Source organism: Halichoerus grypus, chromosome 9, assembly GCF_964656455.1.
Source record: "Halichoerus grypus chromosome 9, mHalGry1.hap1.1, whole genome shotgun sequence".
NCBI lineage: Eukaryota > Metazoa > Chordata > Mammalia > Carnivora > Phocidae > Halichoerus > Halichoerus grypus.
Window position 1 is genome coordinate 105877047 of NC_135720.1, and position 18764 is coordinate 105895810.

Genomic DNA, 18764 nt, shown 5'->3' on the forward strand with positions numbered 1-18764 from the left:
GGAGGTGGCCTAGGAAAGTTCTGTCTTTGTCTTTTCTCATGAGCTTTATGATGACAACAACATGAATCAAATGTGCTTCAGATATAAATCCCTTTCTGTAGCCACAATTTATTATAAACAAGTTAATACCACATAAATCATATATATGAATGGATATAGAAATATAAGTAAGGATGTTTACCAAAATGTTAACAGTGACTCTCTCTGCAAAGGGTTTTCAGATTATTTTTAACTTCATAATTTTCTAATTTTTTTATAGGAGGCATATATTATTTCATATTCAGGAAAGAGTTAATATGATTTTGAAAAAAAAACACAGCAAGATATATGAAACATAAGTAACAGATTAATATCCAGATTGCCTACAGATCAGTAAGAAAAAAACGAAAGACCCAGTAAGAAAATGGGCAAAGGATAAGAACAGATTATTTATACAAGAAGAAACACAACAAATACATGCAAATATGCTTAACTTATCAGCGCTAAGAAATTAAAACAAAGATACCAATCGTTTAAAATTCTGCCAATCTGATAGAGTAAAAAAAAAAAAAAATTATAATATCCAGTGTTGGCAGACGTGAGGAAAACAGATCCAGTAGAACACTGTACTTGAACTTGGAGATAATCCTATTGCAAAGTCCTATGCAGCAGTGAGAGTAATGAGGCAGCTCTATGTGGATGGACATGGAGAGCCCTCTCAGACATACTGAGTGTGGGGGGAAAGTTGTAGAAACATGTAGCGTGATTACACAGATTTAAACACAAACTCAGAAAATGTTCAGTTTTCAAACACATTGACAAATGTAAATCTGTGGAAGGTCTGAAGAATCCACAGCAGACTGACAACAGTGGCAAAAAGGGACTCTGTCTTTTCCTTCTATGCTCTTTTACATTCTTCAGATCTTTTAAAATGAGAATGTATTTGTGTATTATTTGTATAATTAAAAAGTGGCTTAAAAAAAGCCCCGAGAGTTAAATTTTCTACAGTTCCGTTTCCTCACCCATACAATGGCCTAAGCGCGTAGCATCAACTCTTCCTCGGGAAGGAAGACAGAGAGGAGGATTTAATGAGAGAACGCATGTAAAACTTTAAGCACAGACCCTGGCACAGAATAAGTCCTCCAAGGATATTATAATATTCTGTTATAATACGGCATCCTTCTGCTCAGCTGCTCCTCAGGCTGACCCTTCTTTCACCCTCAGCCTTTCAAATTCCTGATATAGCTCCTTCCCACCCTACATCCTCCCCCGATGGCAGCTTAAACCAAACCCCCCCTCCCTCCCCACCATTCTAACTAACCTCAGGGATCTGTCGGGACGGACCAGAGGGTGGTCCCGATCAGTGACCTCCTCCACGGCCTGAGAGAGGGCATAGAGCCCTGACAGCTGCAGGTTTGTGTCCAAGCTGGATATCTGCACGGTGGCCACGACCGCTGCCACATGCTGATCCAGGGAGCTGCGCGGACCAGGACCCCGCAAGCCTCTAGCCATTTCTGAAATCGGTGAGGGAAAGGTAGTGGCTTAAAAAAAATTGAGGCTCCTCCAAGTTGGAAGTCTTTAAAGGTCAAGCCCAGCTATCCTACTGATATTCTAATACATTATTCATTCCTGTAGCTTTGTATTCAGAGCTTTTCCAATTCTGTGTGAGAGATTTAATAGCCAAACACTGAAGATGAAGATATTCTGGAAAGCGGAGCCTCCTTTTCCAGGGATACTGAAGGGAGCAGCGATTGGTTAGATACACTCAAGGTCAAAGGAAGGAAGATGGATGCATGCTTCCAGAGCATTTTCCCATGCAACAGCAACCTTAGTCCACAGCTCTCCTCTACCCTATTTCTTGGAGGCCAGGACTTGCTCCAACTTCTTTGCCCTCCCCTCCCAGCACCTGACTCACCACTGGCTGCCTCCTTCATCTCAGGGGGCAGAGCAATCCCCTCCATCACCAGAAGCTGGTTAAACAGCTGTGAATCACTCTGTGCCACAGGGGGCTCAGTTTTTCCCTTGGCAGGTTCTGAATCTGCCTTCGGGGGCTTAGCTTTTGCTTTGGGGGACTCGGTCTCTTCTTCTGAGAAGTTGGCCTCTGACTTGGACTCCTCTTCTGGATCTGGGGTACAGGAGTGACTTCGTAAAGAGGACGAGATGCTTAGTTCATCGGGCAGCAGCCCATACTTGGTGTAGATTTGGGAGTTGAGCAGGTCACTGAGGGTGCTGCCCTCAAACCGAGTGCTGAGCACCTGCAGCAGACCCTCAGCGATCTCTACAGGCACGGAGAGGTCACCCAGGGCCTTGTCACCCAGGGTCTGTCAAAAGAAGAGGGTACGCATTTCAGGGACAAGCAGATGCGAAGGTCTTGCGGACACGAATAGAGAGGGTGGCCGCCTCCCACCATGCCTTGCATACTAGACCTCACAGCACTTGTCTCCTTCCCCAGCAGGCCCCCCTCATACTCTCTAATCTCCAGCTCCAGCCTCCCTCTAAGCACCCCCTTATCTAGAACTCCCTTAGAGAATCCCACCTCCAAACCCACTCCAAACCCAAGTATCTCAGGCCTATGATACCTCATCCAGGTTCTCCCGAAGATTCTGGAAAATTGGCTGCTGCTCACATATGTCCAGCTTCTTGATGAAGAAGAGCAGCTCCCACCACTCGGCCTGGGTCAGGTATCCCAAATGCTCATTCTTCTGGGGCTCGGGCTGGAGGTATGGCAAAGAGTAGAGCCCATCCACAGGTTTCCAGTCCCAGGAAGGAAGCACTAAGGATACAAGAACAGGGGTGCCATCATCCAATGGGAACAGAGGGCATTTCTGAATCTCTGGGGCACCTCCTACTCAGGAGTGGCTGCGTCCCAGTCCTACTCCTCTGTTCAGAGACATGCTGTCCATTGCCCTCCAAGGCTCACCTGTGCCCAGCAGAGGAGCCTCTGCCCCCTTCTCCACAGCTCCTGAAGCCACATCCTCGGCGGCTTCCTCAGGGCCCAGGATCTCCAGCATGTGCCAGTGCACCCAGTAGGTGCGGCCTGTCGACTGCCAGAAGACCTGTATGGAGGGAGGAAGAAAGAGGCAAAGAATAGGCTTCTGAGCCCTGGGTGGTGCAGGCTCGAGAGGACAAGGCTGGGCCCAGAGCTGGGGCACACGGTCCTCAGATGCACAGCTGGCTAGGCTTGGGAAAGCCTCCATATAGCAAAAGGCTACCTTCCCCTATGGGGTGGGCCCTGCCACTCACTTCCTCCTAACCCTGATGGGACTCTGCTCTGACACTCCCTCCTAACCAACTCCACGGGTGCGGGCGCAGGGAGTGTCTCCATGCAACAGCTCTGCTTCCTGGGTGTGGGTCTCTGGTTGACCTCACAGCCCACCCCATTTTCTCAGGCCTCCAAATTTTCCCAAGCCCTTCTCACCTGCTGACCCCCTTTAACCACTGCAATCCTCACGGGGTTTTTCTCCCGGGGTGGCCTGCCAGAGCCCCCTGCATAGAAGCCCCAGTTATGCTCCCCCAGCTAGATCCCCACCAGTGTCCCCCACGTGCCCTCGCTCACCTGCACGGGGGGCACGCCATTGTTGCTCTGACGGAACTCGCCCTCGTCCCCAGCGCTGACCTCCTCGTAGTCCTCCAGCATGCGCACTCGCATCCCGGCCTGCAGCGTCTCTCGCACATACTCACCATAGCCACAGCGGCTTGAGAATTCAGAGCGTTGGCGGAAGGCCCGCTCTTGCCTTCTGGGGGTGGCAACCATGGTGGGGAGCAAAAGGCTAGGGCCTGAAATGCAGGGCTGAAAGATGGAGCGGGCAGGCCGTAGTGGCAATGTGCTCTGTTCACTGAAGTTCCGGGCCCAGCCCATGCTCCGCACCAGCTCGGAGATGAGGTTGCCCACAGCCATACTGAACTCCAGCTCCCGCTGCCCCCGGCTTTTCTCCCGGCCGAACTCCCTTGAGGACAGGGAGCCTCGGTCTCCAGCCCCTGGCTCTGGGCTGTTATTCAGCTGATCCAGCAGGGAGGTGACACATAGGTAGCGTTTCACCAGGGAGAAGAGCAGCTTTCCTGGGATCTGTAGGACACAGTCTGTGGTGTAGGTTCATCTTCTCCCAGCTTCAGCCCCTCTCCTTTCCCCAGAATATCATCCTCTACAGAGAAACATGAACGCCTAGCCCCACACTTTGAGAAGGTCTCAAACTGTGATTTATAGAACACACAAGGAGTGTCTTAAAAGAGAGATTCCTGGGTTCTAATCTCAGAAATTCTGAGTGGGGGAGCAAGCGTGACCCTTCATTTTAGCAAGCTCCCCAAGTGGCTCTGGTGCTGATGCATAATCCTGAACCACACTTTCAGAAGTGATGCCCTCGGCCTTGTACACGGCATTTCCCCCATAGCTGCCAGAGTACCTGAGGCAGATGAATGCCCTCAAAGGCCATGCAGTGCTCCTCAGAGGAGGTGGTCTCTGCAAACAGCTCCAGCAAAGTATAGCGGCTGTCAAAATCCATGTGCTGCTCGATGCCATCTTGCTGGCTCAGTGACAGAAGGACGTGAGCCCGACTCCCTGTAATCCACACCCAATCTGTATCTTCTCCTCAATGCCCAAGACTTTCCCCTGCCTCTCCTAGACTATCTATCCCCTACCCTAGAGGTTTTCAAACTTCTTTGTGACTGAGGTTCACGATAAGGTATACATTTTACATGGTAACCTGATACAAACACACCCACGTACAACTGAAACATATATTTAATGCTACAAAACTTACCTTATGCTACCTGCTAGTTATTTTACATTAAAAAAATGTTGGTTGTAGCCCACCAAACTGATTTCACAATCAACGAATAAATCTCAACCTACCGTTTAAAAATAGAAACCTATCCTATTCTCTTCTCTGCCACTGCACTGAAAATGGACAGATAAACTGGGTACTATTATTTTATTCTATTTATATACCTGTCATAGTTTATTAATCTGTACATTTTTTTTTTTTTTTTGGCAATAAATTGGTATTCACCAAATGCTAGGTGTTCTTCCAGAGTTGGGAAATCCCTCCTCCTTCTGTTCTTACTCCTTGTGGCCCCACTCTCTCCAGTGCTTTCCTTCTTCCCCTGGCTGTCTCTTACCAGCATCGTGGGCTGCCAGAGCCTGTAGCATCTTGCCCGCACTCCGACGGATCTGAGGCTCAGGGTTGCATAACATGTGCATGAGCAGGTCCAGGGCTCCCGTCTCCCTGAAGACCCCAGTGAGGGGCCCGATGCTGGCATAGGCACTGAGCACATGGATGGTGTGGAGCACAGCAGCTGTGAGGCTCGAGGTCCCACCTTCTGCCAGCTGCCTGGCAGCCCTGCGCACCAGCGCCCGCACATCAGCCTCCATCTCTCCCACTGCTGTGTCATCCAGACCTCCTGGATCTCGGGGAAAGCTTCCTGAACCCCCAGCTGGTTCATGCTGAGGTCCCTTAGATAGTGCCCGCTCACCTAACAGCATGGGGCAGTTGGCGTAGACTTCGGGGGCTGACAGCCACATGAGGATGTGCTCTGTCTTGCCCTCTTCCACACCCACTCTGCCCACTTCCCCACACCTCAGAACACTCCATCGGATCAGGTATTCAGGATGCCCATCATGCCCAGGCCGCTGTCGAATAAGCTCTTCAGGATATGCTTGCAGCCGGGGCCCCAAGGGCACCATGAGGTCCCTGGTGCGCCGTTCCCCCACCATCCTGACCTCCTGGGACACACAAGGAGAAAGATAAAGGCAATGAGGGCAAGGGAAAAGACTACATGGAGGAGATGGAACCTTGAGACACAGATCAGGTGCAGGGTGACTGGTAGGCTGCATGATGGAATTTACAGACCAAAGAGAAAAAGCCAACAATGAGACAGAATACATAACTTGAATATATTTGGGGATTTAGAAGGAAGGAGAATGCAGTGGAAATGGCAAGAGGGTGAAATGAAGGGGGTTAAGAAATGGAAGAGGTTATGAAAGAGGATAAGAACAAGAAGGTCACAAAAAGAGTGACAGCTAGGTAGGACAGAAGAGCAGGATGGCCGAGGGATACAGATCAAGACTTAGAAGGTAACAGGGGTGAGCAGGCAGGACAGCAGCATGGGGGACAGTGGAGCCAGAACAAATGAGGAAAGTCAGGGTGGAGGAGAGGCAGGACAGGGAGTAAAAATGATAGCGTAAAGCTGGAATGTGGATATAAAGGAGTGGGCCATGGCAGATAGAATGGAGAGGAAAGAAGGTTGGGCGGTGGGCCCCCACATCCGGATGGCTGGATGGGGAAAGTGTACCAGGGTATTGTGAGCAGGAGAGGGGCTGAGGGGGCCAGATAAAATTATAGGAAAAAAGACCAGGTTCCACCTGGCACATAAGTTGTATGTCTGGTGAGGGTCTAAGTCAGGCAGATATATAGGGAGGTGGTAATCATGCAGCTGAAGGGTAGGAAATGAGATCAGGAGATGGTGAAGATGTTAGAAAGGCAATATATAGCACAGGTGAGACTCAGGTGTGACTCTGAATTCTGGCTCTTTGACTTACTCTGAGAGCACTTTTGGACAACTTACTTCACCACTGAGCCTCAGTTCCCTCCTCTGCAACATGGTGATAGTATTGTAAAGTTGTAAAAACCTGAGTAAGATCATGTATGTAGACCATCTAAAACAGCCGCTAGCACATAGTGAGAGCTCCCTAAACACAACCTAATATCATTATTCTTAGCTGGAGAAGGGAGGGGCAGTCCTCAGATAAACTGAGGTATTAAGCCGGAAAATGGTAAATGGGAATAGGAAGACGGCTCTGCTGGCGATCAGGAAAAGGTATGTATGGTATGTAGCAATATGGGGGTAACTGGGGAGCGGTGAGAGTAGGAATGGGGGGGGATAAAAGATGACAGAAGAAAGGTGTGAAGAGGAGGGGAAACATGGGATGTGGACCTCGATGGGGGCAGGGGTCCGGGTAGCATGGGGAGCGGGGCAAGACCGGGAGGTAATCGGTGATGTGGCAGCGGACAACCGATGAGCAGGGTGAAGTAAAACAACTGATAGGCCTAAATGGGGGTGGGGGGGAGAGGGGGAACTATCATGGGCCTGGAATAGGAGCAGTAAACTGAGGTGTAGAGGTGAGGTCTGGAGCTGGGGATGAGACAGCAGGTAGAAGCAGGTAGCAAGGTCAGACCCAAGCCTGCAGACCATCAGGGGTGCCGGGGGAGGCCACAGGGCAGCGGAACGGCTTTCGGGGCGGGGTGAGGAGGGGGGGTGCGGTCCGAGGAGGCTGAACAGGACCGGGCGAATCTCGGAGAAAAGACCTGGCGCCCGTCATCAGCCCCACGGAGAGCGGGTCAGGGAGCGGGAAGGGGACGCGGCAGGGACCGGGTCGCCGCAGGACTCTCCTCTCACCTCCCACCGCCCGGCTTGGCCCTCGCTGGGAGCCAGCGGCCGGTCCCGCCGTCCTGGCCCCGCCTCCTCAGCAGCTCCCTTCCGGGTCACACGGCCAGGGCGGGCGCGGCCCGGCTTCTACGGGGGCCCCGGCGGCCCAGAGCCGAGCGTGGCGGAAGGGCGCGCGAGTGGAGCATGCGTAGTGGCCGCGCCGTTGCGCGCACGGCGCGCTGCAGGCGGAGCCCGCGCTCACAGTCGCGTTGCTCCTCGCCGCAGAAGTACGCAGCACTTTCCCTCCTTCATCTCCGAGCCACCTCTCGCATTTCCTAGGTCGGCCTTCCCCATGCCCCTGAAATCTGCACTCCCAACCCTGGAGCTGTCTGTCCTCTGAGTTTTCACTAGATCACGTGGCCATAAGTTTCCCAAGCACTTCCCCTCGGCAGTGCTTTGGATTGGTTGAGTCACTTTGCCTATTAATTAAAATTGCTCATCTCTGTGTTGGCCTAAAAACCTAACAAAGCCACGCACAGAGACAAAGGCTCCAACTCCCCGAAATGTTCCTTCAGTTAAGTCGCAGAGTTCCACAGCCCAGAGCACCCCTTAGCTTTGCCGTTGTTATTAGGCAGCCAGGCTTGCTGCTCAGAGCAACAGTTTGGGGTTTGATACTTCCCTCCCTCCCTATGCAGAAAAACGGAGGCAAAGACCCCACAGTCTGTGCACAAAAATGATACATTTATTGAAAGAGTATTTTTTTTAATACAAAAGAAAGCTCTGTACATAGGACTGTGACCATGTCCACTATTCCTGGGTCAGCATCCCAGGGGAAGTAGAAACCACTGACATACTCCACATTCACACACACACACTCAGGCACACGCACGCGCACACACACATGCACGCACACACACCCCAGAGCCACCAAGGAAGGGAAACACCAAGGGTTGCTGCACATATAAATGCCACCTCATCCCTGACGCACACATGTTCTCCCAAGGCCACGCTCACACAACACACATCATAAGCACTTTGCCTGATTCACTCACTGGGTCTGTCTCTTGTGGGAAGGAGAGGAGGAATTCATCAGTCTCCTCCCCTGGGCGGGGGAGTGGGGAGTGAGTGAGTGATCGTGGAGTGAAACAAGAGCAGAGAAAGGGGGCTGGGCAGTTACAGACCTGAGTCCCAAGCTCCCCCACTCTCTGGCCCCTGATTTGCCATGCACCAGCCTTGTAAGCCACCCATAAGCCCCAGCTATCTCCAGGAGAAAGCCCAGAATGGTGACTTCCATCTTGGCACCCCAAACCGGGGCAAGACAGCAATGGGGGTTAGAGGTTACGGGGGTTCTCAAACACGCCGGCAAATCATCCCCTTGATAACTAGGCTGTGCACAAAAACTTCCCCCACCCCTTCACCTAATCACAGAAGCAGGACTGTTCCTCCTGAAGGCAGTCACGGGGGTTAATAAAACTCCACCCCAACTGCTGCCCTGTTCTGAAAAAGCTCCCTTTCTGGATAAAGGGGGTGAAGGTAGGCTCTGACACAGGGTAAAAGACCCTCCCCCTATGCTGGCCCATCCTCAAGGTCTACCCCAAAGGGGGCAGAGTGGGGTAGGGCACGGCCCCTGTACAAATTACATAAATACTGAGGTTACACTTAGAAAAATAAAGTCATTTTCTTCAAGGCTTTTTGTCTTAATTTAAAAAAGTTACAGTAGCTGCTCACTCCCTGGGAGAGCTGCCCATTTCTGGCTCCCCTATCTCTATACTCAGCCCAAGAGCTGCTCCCATTTCTTCTGACCCCCATTCCTGCCTCTCACCCCCTCCCAGACCCCACCCTGCTCACTGCAACTTGGGCCCCAGGCAGCTGCAGGCCTGGGGGAGCACAAGGCTGCAATGCCCATGCGTGTGGCACAAATGAAGTCAGTTGCCTCTACCTGACACCCTCCCACCCCCACCCCCACATTTGGTCTCCCTCTTCCCTCTCCCTTGCAACAGCCCTAAAGGGCAAAAAGAGACCCAGGGCTATGGGTCACCCTCCCCACCCCGTTGGGGCATGGCCTGAGGGCCCCTCCCCCGGTTTTCTCCTGGAAACAACCCAGGACCGGGCAATCCCAGAATCTCCCCTACACACTGACGGGCCCCGAGCTCATGGGGTGGCTCTGTCCCCAGAGGCCCAGCCAGTTCCGGGGAGCCCCAGGGCTCCCCAGGGAAGGGGAGTTTGGGCAGGGAGGGGGACGAGAAAAACGCCATAAAAAAAAGTTTAAATATTTTAAAAATATATATTTATAGATTTCACTTCGTCTCCTCAAATAAAAAGTTCAAAATCAACTTTAAGTAAAGCAGCTGGGGGGGGGGGGGATAGACAGGGTGAGAGGGAACCCTGATGGTTCCCTCCAACCCAGGAGTCCCTGGAGTCCCGAGGGGATCGGCAAGGCAGGGCAGGGCAGCTGGCCCCGGGAACCTGCTCTGTGCACAGGCCCAGCTCTCAGGAGCTGCAGGGACAACAGGGCGGCGGCGTGAGGGAAGAAGCCCCATCTCCCCAGGTGGCTCCCTTAGGGGCAGGGGTAGGGCTCTTTTTACCCAGCCTGTGACAGACACAGTGCTGACTTGGGGTCAGCAAGGAGGCTGGGAGAGGACCCCAACTGCTTCCTCAGGGGGAACACGGTGCCTAGTCCCACAGGGGCCTGTGTGTGGGAAGGTGGGGCACGGTCCCATTGGATAAGCTAATACTCATGGCAAACATGGCGCCAAGCTGGCGAGGGGAGTCTGAGGAGGGAGGATGGCCCCACCATCAACAGAAAACGGGAGGTGGAGCTAGAAGGAGGGGAGGGTGGAGGGCAGGCTGGCCCATTTCTTTGGCTGGAGTGAGAGGGCTCAGTCCTGCGGCTGCCCACTCCTCCTCCCTGCCTCCCTCCTGCGGCCCGTCAACGTGTGTGTAAAGAAAACGTGAAAAGGCAACAATAAATAAGTGGTGCCATCCCTCGGGCCATCTGTCCAGGGTGGCAGGGCGGATCAGTCACTCTTGGTGCTGTGAGCGGCGTCCAGGTTCACCACCTGTAACTCGGTGAGGTTGCTGCTGCTCCCAGCCTGCTGCCCGATCACAGCCATCTGGAGGGAAGGGGGTGTGTGAGGAAGAGGGGGCAGGGGCTGACCAGGCAGTTCACGCCCCCGCCCCGCTTGCCTGCCTGTCCACCACAGGCCTGACCGGGAAAACAGACAGGCCTCCTGCCTAGGGGTCTCGGCTTTGACCAATGGGTAAATGGAATGCCCAGGGTCAAGATAAAGAAATGGCTGGCTGGCTGGGGTGAGGTGAAGGGTACCCCCCCCCCAACACACACACCTACCTGGTGAAGCTGAACTGCAGAAACAGGGATCTGCACTGTCCCAGACGGCGCTGTCAGGAACACCTGAGGAACGCCACCTGCATTGGGAAACCACAGGAGATCCTCAAATTGCTTGCTCAAGAGAAACTTCCAGATACTGGAGAAGTGGTGATAAATGCACAAGTGACCCGGTAAGTCTCAGATGCAAGTGCCCAAGGGCGAGTGTCCAAATGTGTCCATGTGTGCACGAGGACGTGAGTTTTCAAGTGTGCATGAGTACCCTAGTGGACAGCCATGGGTGTTGGAATATGTGTGCAAGCATCCGTGTGTGCGTGTGTAGGGCTATGTGTGGGCAGCCTAGTTTGTGTATGTGGCGTGCGAGTGTGGACATCTAGGTGTGTATGTGGGGGCCCATTTGAACATTGGGTGTGTAAGGGAGGAAATGGTCCTCCTTCCTCAGCCCCACCCCACAACTCACCTTGCTCCTGGACCTGGCTGTGGGACACCTGCATGGTGGATGGCGCCTGGGGGAAGGCATTGAGCACGGTGAGGCTGCCATCAGCCAAGCCCGAGGTGGGTGCATACATCACCGCGTGGGGACTAGGGTACATCATGTGGCCGCCCACAGTTGTGGGCACAGATGACGTCATGATGGTGGCAGGCAATGTCACTGGCAAACACAGACACACATTAAGGAGGTTGGCCCTGGTCCCTACTGATATCCCCAATCCCACCTCCAGGAACTCCAGGGCTCTGGAGCCCTCATGCTATTGCCCAGGTCAGAAGCTTGACAAGACTCATTCCTCTGCTCCCTGTGTCATCGACTAAGAAAAGCCTTATTTTTTCTTGAACACCGGAGTACCGACCTTTAATTGTATCCTATCACATTATACAATTCAATTTTCTATCTGCTGAATTCTTCATTCCAAGACCATAAGGCCCTGGGAGAAACAAGGATTGCAATGACTGACCCACTCTTAGGGAAACTCAGATACTCCCCTTTCACTTTATTTTTTTTTAAATACTCCCCTTTTAGGGGGCGCCATCATCCCATTTTTTAATTCGTTCTCACTTTTCCTCCCTCTTCCTAAACGCGTGGCTAACAAACTCATCTTTTAAACATCCAGGGTTATTGTGCATAAGGTCAACTGGGATCTTGTTAAAATGCAGATCTGGGGTAAGGCTTAAGAGTCTGCATTTCTATCAAGCTCCCAGGTGATGCTGGTCCTCTGTCCTTAGACCACATCTCATGTAACAAGGCTGTCAAGAGCAAGAACTTAAAAGTAATTTTATTTTGAAAGTGTTTCATCATTTCTGAAATGACTAGAATTATAGCTACTCAAAACTTAGGATGCCCTCCCACAAGGAGACAACTGCTCTATAAATCTTTCCTGGTAATTAAGCAAACATGTGTCCTTGGGTAAGTAAATTCTCCTTTCTGGGCCCATAGCTTCTCACCTGAATGAGGAGAATGGTGGCTCCAACGGTCCCTAATTTCCTCCTGAAATCCATAGCCCTACCGCAGGACAGGATTCCAAACCCAGCCATCCTCACCTGACCGTCCCATAAGGATTAGGATAAGGGTTAAGCCAAAAGGCTCCATCTCCACATTAAGGAATTCTCTGACCTTAGTTACAGGAGGGGTACTGCAGGGTGGGGCAGGGAGGGGAGAGCTTCCGGCGATACCTGTCCCACTGGAGGAGGTCTGCGTGAGGTCTGTGCTGCTGTCACGAGAGGGAGACGCTTGCTGTGGGGCCTGGTGCACCTGAATGGCCTGCACTGGGACCTGCTGGGCCACTGCCCCACCTAGGAGACACAGAGACTTACTCATGCTCTGTCCTACCCGGCCACCATCTGCACCAAGCACCCACAAACACCCCCAGGCCCAGGGTCCGGCACGCTGCTCCCCAACTCCCATAGCTATCTTTCCTAGGGGCTAATGAGGCCTTTCATGGCCTGAATCTTGTCTCCAGGGGTTTCTGCACTCTGCTCCTGCCCCTCCCCCCTCCTCCCACCCCAGGCCTTGCCTCTGCCTCCTTGGGTGACCTAGGAGCTGGCACTGAACCAACACGAACATGCCCCATCCCTCACTCAAGGTAGGGAGGTGGTGCAATGTCTACTGTCCCTGTGGCAGAGGGGGCACAGGGCTGGGCTGCTAGAAAAGGCCACAGGGTATGGTTGAAACTTATTGACAAGGATAGTAGGGGTCCCGGGGGGTGGGGGGGGGAAGGGCATGCCTGCCACTGGGACTTGAAGAGGCTTCTTTCAGGCTCTGGCTGGCCCCTGTCCACCCTCCTTCTGAGCAAGGAAAGAGGTTCTCCTTGTACCAGCCCTCAATCCACTCGTGGCGTGCTCAGTTTGCCCCTTGTGACTCACCAGGCATGAGGGTGAAGCTGGTAGGCAGCTGCATGAGGCCCCCAGAGGAGACGGGGCCACTGCCTGTACTCTTCAGCACAGTCCCGTTGGCACTGCTGACAGCGCTGGGGCTGACGCTAGCAGACACGGGGGCCAGGTAGTTCGTGATGGGGAAGGAGGGGCCGCTGCTGACTTGCATGGTGGTAGAGGTGCTGGGTGCTGTTTGGATGGTGGAGGTGGTACCCGGCAGGTTGGTGACCGTGAACGCCTGTTTCAGTGTGTCCTACACCCAGAATAAAGATGCAGCAGTGAGCCTCTACCAGACCCTGCCCCTGCAGAAGCTTTGTATGGAGTGACAGCCCAGACTGGAACCGGTGGGCTTGGGTTCAAACCCCAGCTCTGCCATTTACCTGCTGTCTGACCCCTGCGCAAGTTACTGAGCTGCTGAACTTCAGTTTCCTGTCCATAAAAGGAGAAGACTTAGCCCATAGGTGTTGTGAAGATTAATAGGTGAACATAAATAAAGTGCCTGACACCTAAAAGGAGCAATAAGTTTTTGCTGCTCTTATGATGATGATGATGTCATCTTGATAAGTCCCTGAATTCTCTGCCCCAGTGGACTATGGTAATCACCCTGGCTGGGGAATCAAGCACCGGGGTCTATTCCCAGCTCTGGCAATGACCATCTGTGTGATCCCGGGGAAATCACTTCCTCTTTCTGAGCCTCAGTTTTCCTGGTCTATAAACATGAGGGGGCTGAGCTACTATGTCCCCTTTAAAAACCTCTTTTCGGGCTCTGATTTGCCAGGCTTCTGAGATAGGGACGAAGAGTTTTTCAGGGAACTTAGGGTTTCAGCGAGATCTTGGGTGTTTGGCAATTAAGCACTCATGCCAAATACTTAAGATTTAAACTACCAAAGGAATTATTCCTCCAGCAAAATTCCCTGGGAATAAATGAGCCCTACTGCTTAAAAGAGTTTGCAACTACCTATGATATGCCGGCAAGGGGTGGGGGGGCACCTGGAGCACTGACTCTCCCCTCGGCGAGCCTTTGTTCTTTACAAGGGGAAGGAGGAAGCCACGAGCTGAGAACCAAGCCCAGAGAACTGAGGGGGTTCAAATACTGGGGGTGGGTCACCGCGGGATGTTTGCTAGGCAGCCGAGCTTAAGGCCCCTGATTGGCGAAGGCGTTGCTAAGGCAAACAGTGCCGCTTCTTCTGACTGGCCAGTTAGTGAAGGGCCACCCGGAAGGTGGAGCTCCCCAGAGAAGCAACGGAGGAAGCCCCGCCCCCTCCCCTTACCGGGAAAAGGAAGGGGGAGGCGTAACTAGGGCCGGCATCCCTAGCAGCCGCAAATACACTCCCTAAACGTGCCCAGGCCCGGACATCCTGAAGAGGTAGGCGGCTGGCTAGTTAGGTAGTCTCCAGCCCAGTCAACCAGCCCGCCTGCCGACAGTGCTGGGTTCCCAGGACCCTGGAGCCCACGAGTGCTTCCTACTCCCTGGCAACCCAGCCTGCCGCGAGGGCAGGGCTAAGCTACGCCCCCGCCCCCAGCAGGGAGACAGCTGGCGGGAGGAATGCAAGGGCCCTGCCAGGCGGGCGGGCTGCAGGCGGGAGGCCGGCCTGGAGCCGGAGCCGGCCTTATAAGGGCACGGAGGCCGCCCGCTTATCTAGGGGGCCGGCCTCCTGTCAGGATGGCGAGGATGGACACCTGTGCCCTAGGATGAGGGGCACTAACCCGGCTCCGTTCCACATCAGTGGGCACCTATCCTGAGTGAGGGAGAGAGAGGCACCCACCCCCTCCCCTCTCTGCTGGTGAAGTCCCTCCCCTTCCTTCCCCTCAGATAGGCGACCCAAACACACCTTGGTCTCCCCACTGCTGTCGGACTCCGACACCTGGTAGGTGAGGTCTGTTTCTTCAAAGCCCGTGGCACTCATTCTCTGGTCTGTGGTGGGGTCTGAGCGAGGTGGAGAGTCTGGCGAGTTGAGGCAGGTCTGAATCAGTGCCTTGCCAGTCTCACTGGTGATCATGGGCTGCAGTTTGCGGGTGGCAAAGGTATACACATGGCCTGTTTCACTGGCCACCAGCAACAGCACCTGTGTCCCTGTCAGCGTGGACAGCTCATAGGCCTGGGGGTAGGGGGGAGGAGATGGGTAGGTCAGCCAAACTTTTTCTCTCTACCTTCCTAGGGAAGTAGGGAAGAGAGGAAACACACAGCGATCTCAAGCCCCTGCCGCACCCCCCCCCCCATCAAAATATCTGAAGAAGAGCTGGAGAGCAGAAAAACTACCCATGCTCCTCCTTTGAGGAGCAGCCACTGACCTGCAGATAGCCCAAGCAAACAGTCACAGCCCCCTAGTGACAGAATGTATAACCTCAGGGGACACGGAGGTGCCAGGAGCCTGAGAGAGGGCTCCCACCCACCCACTCTTCACTGTCATAGGAACCAGACAGAATAAAGTTGCTATCTCACTGGAAGTCCCATAAGACATTAAGGATAAGGGGGTCACATAAGTTCTAAACTGTCCCATGTTTCTTCCCAGAAACTGCACAGGTCCTAACCTGTTGCCATTTTGTCCTTATGCCCTATAACACTGTGCTACCAGCTTTTTCCTTTCTTTGTCTTGATGCAACAGGGTCTGGAGTGATGGGAGATGGGGGCTAGATTAGCAGCTACTACCCTGCCATGACCCCAGGGAGGGGACCTTCAAGGGTGGCCTCACAGATGGCCTCCTTACTCCCAAAGAAGTTCCACAACCCACCTCGGAAGCAGCTCTGGTTTTTATATGGGACAGAAATAAACACCAGCCCATGTCCCCAGGGTTTTAGCTTCTTGTTCATCTGCTTCCATCCCTTCCTATATCTTCTACACCTCATGACGGCTCCTTTCCTCACCCCTTTTCACTGGATAGCTGGCTCGAAGAGGAAGAATTTCTAGGTACCTCTACAAACCTCCCTGCCTTCCCCCAAACTCCATGCACAGATTCTCTCTGGGGCTGGAAATCCCACTTGTCCCAAAGGCAGATGGTCCTGAAGGCTGTCCTGCAGGGAGTGCACCGGTTTCCAGTGGATGCAAGGGAAGACACATGGCCATCGTGGGACTCAGTCCCTGCTGCTCAGGGCAGCATCAGTTCTCCTGCCCTGCGCCCTTACCTGGGGCTCTTGAGCCCCCATTCGGCCATCAGCCCTGCCTGTCCTTCCAGCCAGCACTACTCTTGTGGTGCCCACCTTCCTCCCACACATGCTGGCTCATTGTTGTTATAGAGCTCTAGCCTCTTCACCTCCATACCTTCCCTTCGGCTCCCTGCTTTTCCGGCACCTTCCCTGGGACACCAGAAGGCACTGGATCTAGTGACCCCCGCGTCTCATTAACCACCTCCCGAGCAGCCTCCCATTACCACTCTTCACCCCTTCACTCCAAGGGCCCTGTTCCTCTCTCGCGCCCGTCACTCCCACCTCGGCGCCTTTCCCCTCTTCTCTGGACGTCCCCGGCATCTCCCCTCTCCCCACATTTCCCCGGCGGCCCCTCCCCTTTCGCCCTCCCGGGGTAACAGCCGTCCCCTCCCACACACCTCCTGCGGACTCGCCGCCTCTCACCTCCGCCTCGGCTCTGTCTTCCTCCCGGGCTCCCCTTGCGTGTCCCCACCCTCCCGGTCCCCCGTGGCCGGCCAGCCTCCGGGCCCGGTACCTTCTTCATGATGCCCGTCTTCCTCTTGCTGAAGGTCGTGTAGCGCCGCAGTTTGTTGTCGATGAACTCCATCTTGATCTTCACGCGGCCCCGAGTCTTCTTACCCGGCTTGGCCCCGCTTACCGCGCCACTCACCGGCCCATAGCCTCCGGTGGCCGCCGCCGCTGCCTCGGGCCCACCGACGAGCTCCATCTCGCTCAGGCTCCGCTTCAGGCCGCGCCGCTCGGCGCCCAGCTCCTCCTCTTCGCCCGACTCCGAGTCGCCCTCGCTGCCGCTGTAGACTAGGGCCCCCGCGGTGGGCGCCGGGGTGGTTGTCGCTGCTGCTGCAGCCTCCCGCTCGAGGCGGCCCGGCCCGAGCCCCGCGCCGTTCCCGGGAACCCGGCCCCCGTTAGCCCCGCGAGTCCCGCCGCCGCCGCCACCTCCCGGCCGCCCCGTCGGGGTCCGGTTCAGGCTGCCCCCCAGGGCCGAGCCCCGGCCCAGCGCCGCCGCGGCCCCAGCTTGGCTCGGTAACATGGCGCTCAATGCAGGAGGGCGGACGGGCAGTCAGCGAGGAATCGGAGCCGCCGCCGCCGCCGCCATCGGCTTCCCGGCTCAACCCGGCACTCCCGCTGCTGCTAGAGCCGCTATCGCTGCCGCCGCCGCCGCGAACCCGGGGCCCCTGCACGCCCGGGCCGACCTGGGCCCTCACTTTCTTGCCCCTGTGGCCCGGGTTGCCCCAGGCCGCGCGGAGCGCCCCCTGTCCGTATGCTAGGGCGGCGCGCCCGGCGGCCGTCAGCGTCCCCCGGGGGGCAGGGGCTGCTGGCCGCGGCCGAGACGGCGGGTGGAGGGGGCCGGGACCACGCGCTGGCAGCGGAGGGATCCCCCGACCCTTCCCCCCATATAAAGAGATACAATGTTTCCTTTTATGGCGAGGCCGCTCCTTATATGGTGAGCCCCTGCGCCCCCGCCGCATTGGTCCGCGGTTCCGGCACCTCCGCTTCCCATTGGCCCACAGGGAGCTCTTATTTGCATAGACATACCGAACTCGCTGCTGTCATCCCGCGTCAGACGGCGACTCCGAAAGGGGAGGAGCCGAGGCCTCTTAAAGGAACAGGAGAGGAGGTACGACTCCGCCCCCCTGACCAGAGAATGGTGGAGTTGGGAGGGACCTGAGGAGAGGAAGCCTGGGAGTGGACCCAAACGCGGTCCTGCGGCGGAATGGGAGCAGCACTGGGAACCAGGCTCTGGAAGGGCTGGAAGCAAACGCTAGAGCAGTCCCTGAGTGGATTGTGCGGGTTGCAGTAAATGATATAATACAGCCCAAATTCCAAGGGGGTGCAGGGATTGGAGCACTTCCCCACGCCTTCTTGAGGGAGGCAAATTTACTGGCTGCACAGAAGAGGCTTGGGTCCCCGGTGTCCAGACTCGTCGCTTCCCCGCCGCTCGGCTCCAACCCTTCCCCTCCCCCCGACTTCCTTTCCCTTTCCCTCTCTTTTCAAGGCGACGACACTTTCCCACCAGGCCGGCTCCCCGGTCCTCATTCATCATCCTCTATACTGGAGGGATCTTTGGCAGACGGACATCTGGAAAAGACCGAGGGAGACAGTCGGCCTCCCGGTCCCCGAAGGGGGCAGGGAGACGAGATGAAGATCAGTGAAGACTTCCAGCTGCGGGCTGGGCTGGGGGAGGGGGTGGTCCCGAGGATAAAGCCCACCCCACCGCCTGTGCAAAAGCCTGGGAAAAAGTAGAACCAGGCAGAAAGTTTCAGCAAGTAAGCAAGCCAGCCAGCCAGCCAGCGCAGCGCGTACACACACACACACACCACACACACCACACACACCACACACACACACACACTTCTGTGGATAACCCACGGTCGGGGCGGGGTGGGGGGGGAGGAGTTAGAACTGGAGCGGGGCAAAGCCCAGGTTCAATGTGTGGGTGGCCGTCTCAGCTCCAAAGCCGTGAAAATAGCCTGGGCTTTGCTGTTACAGAAATTTTTCAAATCTGGAATCAGCCTTTTTCTAGCCCTGTGCCAGGAAACAAGTATTCGACCTCTCCAAATCCCATCAT

At 54.9% G+C, this 18764-nt stretch overlaps 2 protein-coding genes across 5 annotated transcripts in view; both read right to left on the reverse strand.

Annotated features, from left to right (window-relative positions):
* CUL9 (cullin 9) overlaps nucleotides 1–7509 on the reverse strand; it is a 36649-nt gene extending 29140 nt beyond the window's left edge. For 2 of the 4 annotated variants that reach the window (XM_036124035.2, XM_036124034.2), the window contains exons 1-7: nucleotides 5095–7444; nucleotides 4380–4534; nucleotides 3536–4045; nucleotides 2900–3035; nucleotides 2559–2752; nucleotides 1895–2300; nucleotides 1301–1493 (exon numbers count right to left, since the gene is read on the reverse strand). In XM_036124035.2, the coding sequence (XP_035979928.2) occupies nucleotides 1301–1493; nucleotides 1895–2300; nucleotides 2559–2752; nucleotides 2900–3035; nucleotides 3536–4045; nucleotides 4380–4534; nucleotides 5095–5860 (2360 nt within the window). In that variant the 5' untranslated portion in view covers nucleotides 5861–7444. Of the gene's footprint in view, nucleotides 1–1300; nucleotides 1494–1894; nucleotides 2301–2558; nucleotides 2753–2899; nucleotides 3036–3535; nucleotides 4046–4379; nucleotides 4535–5094 lie in introns of all 4 variants that reach the window. The other 2 variants (XM_036124036.2, XM_078055306.1) reach the window with 2 other exon arrangements.
* A 552-nt stretch (nucleotides 7510–8061) lies between these two features.
* SRF (serum response factor) lies at nucleotides 8062–17388 on the reverse strand. Its single transcript, XM_036124040.2, has 7 exons — nucleotides 16713–17388; nucleotides 14887–15153; nucleotides 13046–13307; nucleotides 12356–12475; nucleotides 11148–11339; nucleotides 10691–10767; nucleotides 8062–10454 (listed from the first exon to the last, which is right to left on the reverse strand). The coding sequence occupies exons 1-7, from the start codon at nucleotides 17223–17225 to the stop codon at nucleotides 10359–10361; spliced, it is 1527 nt and encodes a 508-aa protein (XP_035979933.1). The 5' UTR covers nucleotides 17226–17388; the 3' UTR covers nucleotides 8062–10358.
* Between the last annotated feature and the right edge of the window lie 1376 nt (nucleotides 17389–18764).